This window comes from Palaemon carinicauda, chromosome 31 (genome assembly GCF_036898095.1).
Source record: "Palaemon carinicauda isolate YSFRI2023 chromosome 31, ASM3689809v2, whole genome shotgun sequence".
Classification (NCBI taxonomy): Eukaryota; Metazoa; Arthropoda; class Malacostraca; order Decapoda; family Palaemonidae; genus Palaemon; species Palaemon carinicauda.
In genome coordinates this window covers 34,835,509-34,845,508 of record NC_090755.1, presented here as the reverse complement: position 1 = coordinate 34,845,508, position 10,000 = coordinate 34,835,509, and the positions used below count along the sequence as shown (strand labels likewise).

The 10,000-nt window shown below is 33.8% G+C and overlaps 1 protein-coding gene across 1 annotated transcript in view; it reads left to right on the top strand.

Moving 5' to 3' along the window:
• The window catches only part of LOC137624911 (uncharacterized), a 173,943-nt gene that overhangs the window by 159,485 nt on the left and 4,458 nt on the right, over window positions 1–10,000 (top strand). The window contains exons 3-4 of the mRNA XM_068355847.1: window positions 6,223–6,618; window positions 6,789–7,055. Coding sequence (XP_068211948.1) covers window positions 6,223–6,618; window positions 6,789–7,055 — 663 coding nt within the window. The remainder of the gene's footprint in view (window positions 1–6,222; window positions 6,619–6,788; window positions 7,056–10,000) is intronic.

Genomic DNA, 10,000 nt, shown 5'->3' with positions numbered 1-10,000 from the left:
GCCTCTAAATTTTCATTGGCCTTGACCTAAATTCGTATATCGATATCACTTAGAAATTAGGCATGACAAGTATGGTGTCTTGATTTCTTCGTGTTCATAAGTTAACGTTGAGGTTTGATTAATGTTTGACCTTTTCGACCTCAAAGTATGACCATGATCTTGATCTCGCTCTGCACATAGACACAAATCTGGAAATCTTTTAAGTGCCTCTACTTAGAATTCCTATATTAAATATTCTGCAACAATTCTAATGACTTTTCAATTTTTCAGGTTCCTCGCCATTCTAAGTCTCCCCTATTCTTCACTCTTAATCTTTTAATAAACTCTGATAATTCACCTCTGTCTAGCAAAAGACGACTCTACAACCCTTAGAACCATTCTCTACATCCTTTTGTTGCCAGACTCCTCTTAACCACTCTCACTCTCACAAAAATAATTAATCTGAACTCTCCAGATGTCCTATTCAGTATTCAACAGTCTAACACTCCTTTTCGAGCTTTCAGTCTTTCCAGGGACTACTCCTCAACATTACAACTGCTCCAGAAAATCCTTGAATCTCCAATCGTTCCAGTTGCTACCGGCCATTTCTCAATTCTCCAACTATTCTGTATAGAAGAGTTATCACCTTCAAAACGACCCATCTACTTCACCTCAACACTTCCTCTCTTTATTTTCCTCCTACTACTCCAAACCTTTCCAAATAATCTTTCACCATTCCAACCCTTTTATATAGTCTTCCCACCCACTCAAATCCTTCCAGAAATAATTTACAATTACTTCACCTCAGTACTTCAGTCTGTCCAAACACTCTATATCCACTCTCCAACCTTCCAGATACTATTACTCACCACTCTAACCCTTCCAGAATCTAAAAACCTTCCAGCATTCTCGTCACCATTCTACCAGTTTCAGATACTTCAGCACTTCCAGAAACTGCTCTTAGGTATTCAAAATTTTCTCTCTCTCCCTTCAACCCACACTTTCTAGCTCACTCATTCCACACCAACACCCCATCCCTTCTTCCCACACATACACACATACACATGCACATACGCGCGCTCACACACATTCGCGTCCTATCGGGAAGGCACATATCCGTGTAACTTGTCGTCTTCCATGGAGATTTGCAGCAGGTTCGGAACCATAATCGTCGTGAATTACAAGTTGGGTACAAGACGGGAGGAAGAGAACTTGTAAATGGAATGAGGAGGAGGAGGAGGAGGAGGAGGAGGGAGGAGGAGAGGAAGGAGGAGGAGTAGGATAAAAATGTTGGAAGGAATAGGAGGATGAAGAATCTAGGAAAATACAAATAAACGGGGTTAGGGATAAAGAAGAGGACATGTGACGAGAGGAGGAATAAAATGAGAAAAAAAAATGGAAAAAGCTGGATGATGGAGAATAGATAAAATCAGTAGGAGGAGGATCAACAGCAATAAGGGGGAGATAAAACTAGTAAATAAGAGAAGGAGAGGAAGTGAGGAGGAGTAAGATTAGAACCAAGTAGGGAGTAGACCAGAAGTGAGAGAAAAGAAGAGAAGAAGCAATTAAGATAGGATATAAAGAAACATTAACAGACTTAACAGGAGAGTAACATAGAGATAAAGAAAGATCGAAGAATGAAGAGCGAACAAAAAAAAAAAAAAAAGAATGAGAGGAAAACCAAACAAAGTGAAGAGGAACGAGGAAACAGTGTAGTGAAAGTAAATAAAAAATATAACCTATCGACGATTACATCACTCTACCGGATAAACAACAGAGAAAAACAGATAATAAAAGAAGTGGGCTGAGCACAACCTAAGAATTAAAAAAATATAGACAACAGCGCCAAGGAAAGGGGAAAAGGTGAGTGGTTTGGATTAAGCTGGCCTTATGCCAGGCAGCAAGGACTACTGGCCTATGTCAGCTTATCTATAGTAGACTAAGGTGCTAAAGGAAATCTAATGAGTTTGGACTCCTGAATTAAAGACAAGGAATCAGGCTCGTTTAGGTATATGTAATACTAAGTAAAATAAACAGAGAGAGAGAGAGAGAGAGAGAGAGAGAGAGAGAGAGAGAGAGAGAGAGAGAGAGAGAGCCGACACATAATAGGATAATTAAAAAGATATGACGAATAATATATATATATATATATATATATATATATATATAGATTTATATATATATATATATATATATATATATATATAGAGATTTATATATATATATATATATATATATATATGTATATATGTATATGTAATGTGTAGAGAGAGAGAGAGAGAGAGAGAGAGAGAGAGAGAGAGAGAGAGAGAGAGAGAGAGAGATGGTGGATGGTGTGGTGGTGGGGTATGGGCATGGAGAGAGAGAGAGAGAGAGTGTGTGTGCGTGCGTGTGTGTGGTGCAGCAAGAAGGGCAGTAAGGCTATAATAATACCTTGTTAGAGACATGCATGCCAGGAATCCCACTTATTCATTGGGAAGCTTTTTGTATGCTGGCCTTCCACCTTACGGAGGCTGTTCGCTGGCTGTCGAATTGCCCTCTCCCCGATTACACAAGGCGGCCCAAAAGGGAGAGGTGACAACTCAAGAAGAAGGGCATCAACATCTCGCCCGCCGATGGCCGACATGATTCTCTGCAAGTTAGGAGAACGGCGACGAAAACGATGACCCTAACGACAATGTTGGGACGACTTAGGGGGTAGGGGAGAGGGGCTAGGGGAAAAGCGAAGAAGGGGGATTCGGGAAAAGGTGGGGTAGGGGGATAGGGGAAATGGGGATAGGGCCTGGGGGAAAAGGGGGTTGTAGGGTATACCGATCCTGATGCATCTTTAGGGAAATGTTTCTTGTGTAAAAAATGTTGTGGCTGCATTGGATTTCTATCTGCATCCGTCGCTCGCCTGGTCGTAGATGGTGACGATGTTGGAATGTGACTTTGTTGGTAATTTGGTGATATTTCTCAAAAACGGGTTTGTCGCATATATCTACTTCAACTAATTGGAGGAAGCCTTACAGTATATTCGAAGTAAACGAATCTTATTTTCACGAAAGGAAATTATGTTAAATTTCAACTAATAGTTTGGAGCAAGTTTCGAACATTTTCTTAACATATTTTTTTCTATTATGCATTTGCAAGTTTATTTTTTTTTTTTTAATTATTGTTATAACATCACTTACTTGATGTAATTAGAATATAATAAATAAGAAACCGAATAAATGCAATTCAATCTAATAAAATTAAAAAATGGAGAAAAAGTTTACTGAAGAAAATGTAAAATCTGAAAATAATAGGATTTAATAGAATAACATTTAAACCCGTTTGAAAGCGTAAACATTCTAAAATTTACTTTATTAAAGAAAGAAAACCTACATAATGTGTAAAATACTTCTTTCGACATTTAACACAAAAAATTTTCCCGATGCCATTTCCTTCAACTTATGAAAATCAATCATGAAATTTTAAAGTAGAAAAAAGATACCAATACTCAATAGTTTTATCTTTTATCTTTTACTTTATATCATTACAGAAATCTTTCAATGTGAGCCTTTGGCAAATTATATGAACTTTAACAAATACAGAACTTTTTGTAATCTTAAAAACATATCATATCATAAAAGATTAGTCACTTATCCCAATATAAAAGAATACATATTATTAATGTTATTATAAACTTCCATACAATAAGATGTAAGTATTAGGAAATAGAGAAGAACGGAGAGATTAAATTATATACAGTACAAAGTGAACTAAACAAAAGTAAATCAACAAATAAATAAACATTCAAATAAATAAATAGAAGTATAAACCACATACAATAAGGAAGATAAATTCCAAACGCTACAACTTATATGATTATCCATTCGACTTGAAAGCAAAATCTTATGAACATTCTAAAATTCGATAAAGTGCTTTTCGAGAAAGAGCCATTATTTGTCATCTCTTACATCATCCTTCAAAAAAATATATTTCAAATAACTCATATTTAAGAACAAAGCTGTGATGTATGAGAGGCGTCTATGAATAAAAAAAAGTAATAATCGTCTAAATATTTCAAATAAAAATTTACGTTACCATCTAAAAAGATAAAGATAAAATCTCGGGGGAAAAAAAAGTACAATAACACATGAAATGCAAAGTCCACTTACTGTAGTCACCTTAATTCTAACTTGTGATTTTAATATAATCATCAAAGCTTGATATTGTTTCCTTCAAATTATTACTAGTATTTATCAAAATTTTCTATCGTTATTACATTGAAATGAAGAATTAGTTTATCGTTATTTTTAATGCGCAACGTAATCATTATTGGAACAAGTTAATTACTGGTGCTTGTATATATTCATTTTTTTAAACACAACGTAAAATCCCTGAACGGAAAATATGTTAATGAAAATATAAAATTGTTAATCTTTTATAGCAAGTGTCATGATGTTCAATCTCTTAGGCAAATTTTGAACTAATGAAACTAGAAATATCAAAACAATGAAATTTAAAATTAACAATAAGAATCTGAAAACCGTCTTCCTGGTCTAAGCCCTTATATATTTTTACAATTTTTAGCTAGGGATAAACAAATTCGATCTACCTTTCACACACAGTGTTGCAATGCTGTTTCTTCATTTATCTAATTATGATATTATTGTATAAGTGTTAAAATTAGAAATAAAGTCAAATTATTTTTATAATATTTTAAAGCTCTAAAAGTCGCTGATGAATGGCAGCGGCAACGGACAAGACAATGCCCTAGAGATTGGCCTTATGATGACTCAGGAGGTAGATCTGTAGGCTTCCCCAAACCCACCATCCTTAGCTCACAAGGACAGATTGCCAAAAACGTTTCCAATAAGCTGCCAAAATGGAGAAGTAGAGAAATCATTTATTGAAGAAATCCCAAATATGATTAATAGGAGTCTTCCTAATTTCATTTTTACTGACCTATCCTTACTTATTGTGCTGAGTCCTACCTGAACATGAGGGGGTCTTAATGATGATGATGAGATATTGGGTTTAGGGCTAAACCTAAGCACTTGGACCGTGATAGTCAGAGTTATGTGTACACTGGCATACATCCATATACATTTATATGCACACCTACACATAAAAAAGTGCAGTGGTTGAAAAATGAAAAATATAAAAACTTCCTTTTTTTATTTCATAAATAATTCATAACTCATACTTCACACACCCTTTCATTCATATGCAATGTTTAAAATAATAGATGCTGTCACTCAAAGTAGAAATGATGATGAAGTAGTATCTAAAATACACTGAAGATTTTTTATAAATTTTAAAAACCGAACAAGGGTATCAATATCTGAGTCATCTATTAAAATTTCTGAGACATTTTCCTTAAAGGTTGAATCTCTGCCAATCAGTGTTATACTTTGAACGGTGCACTAAAATGTGCCCAACTGACTATGACATGACTTGATGAGCACACACTCGCGCACTGCTTCCTTATAAAATATAATTGTGTTAGTCGAGTGAGTTCTACACGCAGACGACTTGAAACAACTTCAACACTTCTCTCAGACTGGGAAGACGAAAGGCAGAATCCTACTTTTTCTTTAATTTCTCTATACTTTTTATCGTTGACAAGGAGAGGAGAGTACCATCTCTTGCCATTTCCTCCTGATATATGACTTTATAGGTCGTTTCATGTCTGGGTGGATAACTTTATCGATTTGATAAGAGCTAAATTTAATGGGATTTTTCGCCTTTTTAATGCCCCCCCCCCCTCATTACCCTGAATCCCTGAACGTCGGGTGGGGAGAAATGATCCCTCAAACCCTTGTCACCTTAAAGTTTCTTAGGAGTAAGTTTTTATCGCTGGCACTTTTGGAATCATTGATTTAAATACCTGCATTCATACTATCTGGGATTCCATTCGCTTTCTTTAGCAGTTATTGAAAGTATATATTGGGAGAGATTTAAGACATAAAATTCCATATTTTTTAGATTCAAATCCAATGATAAAACTAGAACTTAAAACGACCAGTACTAAGAGTGCAGTCTTTAAATTGCAATAACACAAAACAGAAAGAGAGGTCGAAAAATAAACAGATTTAAATGGGTAAAGAATAGAAATTAAAGCAAACGGGATACCCTATCCAGAAATGTTAATTTGTAAATATTTTGTATGAATTCAAGTATAAATCTACCATCTTACTTTTATGGCAAACTGTATAAAAAATTGTGAAAATACATAATTTCAAAACAAAGTTAAAATAGAAATTCAAATTCTAGGCAAAAAATGGCGCGCCCTGACACCAACCGAACGGCGACCACACGTCGAAGAAGCCGAACGCCTCCGACTGAAGCATATGGCCGAACACCCTGACTATAAGTATCGACCTCGACGTCGTAAGCAACAGCCGCCTAAGAAACCCGTTCACGGAACCCAGCCTCCAACACTTGGGCCTCAAAATGGTGGGGCTGGTGGTGGTGGTAACAGCGGAGGAGGAGGTGGAGGAGGGCCTCTGGTGCAAGGAGGTGTTCCTCACTTGAATGCCAAAGCCAGTCAAGTGGGCGAACTGACTCCTACACCAGCAGTCAGCATCGCTTCTTCTCTGACAACACCGGATTCGTCACCTAGCAGTTCTCCGGATCCAGATCCTCCGAGGCATCAACGGACTCATACAGGTAATAGTAGTCAATAAGTAAAAATAATTCCAAAGCTAGATGGAAACCATGCATAACATCCTAAACCCATTGTTATACCTAATGCTTTTCTTACTCAACTTTTTCACTGGTCTATAAAAATAAATTTACATTTACCAATTTCCAATAGATATAATTTTTTCCTCCAACAGGTTCATCCTCCTCCTCAATTGGACAAGGAGGATCCATGCCTACTCCTCCACAAATATCCCCCTCAGGTGGAGGAGGAGTGGGTGGAGGAGGAGGGATAGTAAGCACTGGAATGGAAAGAGGGACAGGACTTGGGGTAACAGGAGACGACGTAGGACCCCTGTCACGTATCATATCCCGATTCGAACTGGCCCCAAGTTTCCCCGACGCCTACCAGTCTTTGAAGAGCATCGTGTCGTCCTATAACCCAGCTTCGTCCCCAGACGCAGGTGAGGTTCTCACAGGAAAGGGAAATTAATACCACTGGCTCACGGTATTCATTGTTCTTGAATTACACTATCCATTCAATCCAATCATGTCAAGCTTCAATTTCCAATGCCCAATGGTTTCCATCATATAGGTTTCCTGCTTTTTCCTTCCCTCAACAATACCTTTCTTACTACCTCCGGCAGGAAGCTCAATAAATAGTGATGCATGATTAATGAATCAAAGGAATCATGAATGAATGCAACACCAGTCAAAAAGAAGCTATCATATATATATATATATATATATATATATATATATATATATATATATATATATATATATATATATATATATATATATATATATATATATATATTTATATATATATATATATAAATATATATATATATATATATATATATATATATATATATATATATATATATATATATATATATATATATATATATATATATATATATATATATATATATATATATATATATATATATATATATATATATATATATATATATATAAGATATATAAACTCGCTCACACACATTATATATACAGTATACTAAGGAGTGAAAGAGATGTTGAACAATTACTCCCAATCCAGCATTACTTCTAGATATTTGGGTATCCCAGGCAGTAGCCTAGTTACCATTGTGGTGTGCTACAATAGTGCCACTTTACTTTCACAGAGACGATGATATTACTTTCAAAATTAATAAGCTTAAGGTCTGAGATTGTAGAGTATCAGCCATAGCTAGGATGTTCAATATACATAACGAGACATTCAACAAGAGGTTTATCCACCATTTCCTTTAACGATACTCTCTGAAAGCTTTGCTTGTGTCAAAATATGCTCGACACAGGAATAAAATTTCCTATCACACTGATCTTTTCGTTGAAAAAAAAAATGGAATAAAATGATAATTAAAAGATAATGATATGTTATTGCCTCAAGTTACAAGACCTGAGACCTACCGCTAAACATTTTCTCGTTAGATCCATCGGGATTATAGAATCCTACTTTTCCAACTGGGGTTGTAGCTTGGGAAATAATAATGATGATGATAATAATAATAATAATAATAATAATAATAATAATAATAATAATAATAATAATAATAATAATAATAATAATAATAATAATAATAATAATAATGTTTTTGAACACGAAGCTAAATGAATGTCTATTACCTATGCACTATAAGAGAGAAGTAAGAATATTAGTTCTGAAACCAATAGCTTCTGACAAGCTAGGGGTGATAAGCCGACCACATAATCGAAAATTCATGTTCATCATGATTTATTTTCATTGTCACTATTGCTATTCTAAGTTTATAGACATTGCTAAGCATCAAGACCAAGCGACCATTGAATAACATAGTCAGGTTCCACTTAAACTTACACCTACACCATTTGCATGTTTGTCAATAATAATAATAATAATAATAATAATAATAATAATAATAGTAATAATAATAATAATAATAATAATGTATGATACATTTTCACAATTAGAAAGACCCAAAAATAAACAAATCAAGGATTGCCGTAATAAACTTCCAAACATTCAACAAGGCCTCAATATTAAAAACACGTGGAATAAAAAAAAAAAAAAAAATGAAAGATTGTCAAATAGGAAAAATAAGATAAAACTGAACTTTCAATCGTTTAACAAGGCACTAAAATATATAAAGGATAAATGGATAAAAAAAAAAAGCACAGACGTTTGGTTTAAGGGCCAAAAATCGGAGAGAGATATAATAAGTCACTAAACCTTTTACAAAGACTAATAATACAGACAGCACTGAAGATTGCATTGAATACAAAACATTAAACGAAGTTTAGCAAAAGCTTAACAACAAGCTTATTATAAAGAAAGAAAATTGACAAAAAGACAAAAACGTATCAAAACTTTTAACACTCCCAAACGCCTACTTAAAAAAAAAATACAATCAGATGGATATAAGATCTTGAAACGTTCTACAAGGCAAAAATATACTGAGAATACTGCAGGTGAATATGACGAAGTTCAAAATGTTTTACTGTACAAATCACGAAAATATATAGAAACAGCAGATGACTAAGGTAAATGTTCAAACATTTAATAAGGCGAGTGAATAAAAAGACAAGGCAGACGGTTCAAAGCCCCATTCAGTAAAAAAGATCTCTTATAATCCCGCATATAGTAATGGGGAAAGGAGAACCCATGATGGGCACTCACCCTCCTCGCATGGCTCAAACTATAAAATTAGCGCCCATGCAACTTTATGTTGTCATAAATAGACAAGAAATGGGCATCGTTGGTAAATCGGAGGGGATATTTTACCCGTATTTATTCTGTGTTTCAAAGATCGCGCACTGACATCAATGTACAAAGGATTTGAACATTAGCTAGACATCTGTTATCAAGCAATCAATTCACATACAGGGGTAATTAAAGAGAAACTTATTTTCAAATAGTATAAAAGGAGAGAAGTCGTAACTTTTTGTGAGCTTCCACCTTTGCAATGATGTAGAGAAATTGATGAAGAAACGCGCATACACACACACACACACACACACACACATATATATATATATATATATATATATATATATATATATATATATATATATATATATATATATATATACATATATACATATATACTGTATATATATATATATATATATATATATATATATATATATATATATATATATATATATATATATATATATATACATATACATATATATATATATATATATATATATATATATATATTATATATATACATATGCATATGTATATATATATATATATATATATATATATATATATATATATATATATATATATATATATATATATATATATATATATTTCCCACAAATTGCCCAAACTGTCGAAATGTAGTTAGAAAATAGGAAAGGGTAAGAAGGGTTGAATCTGTGTGTACATATC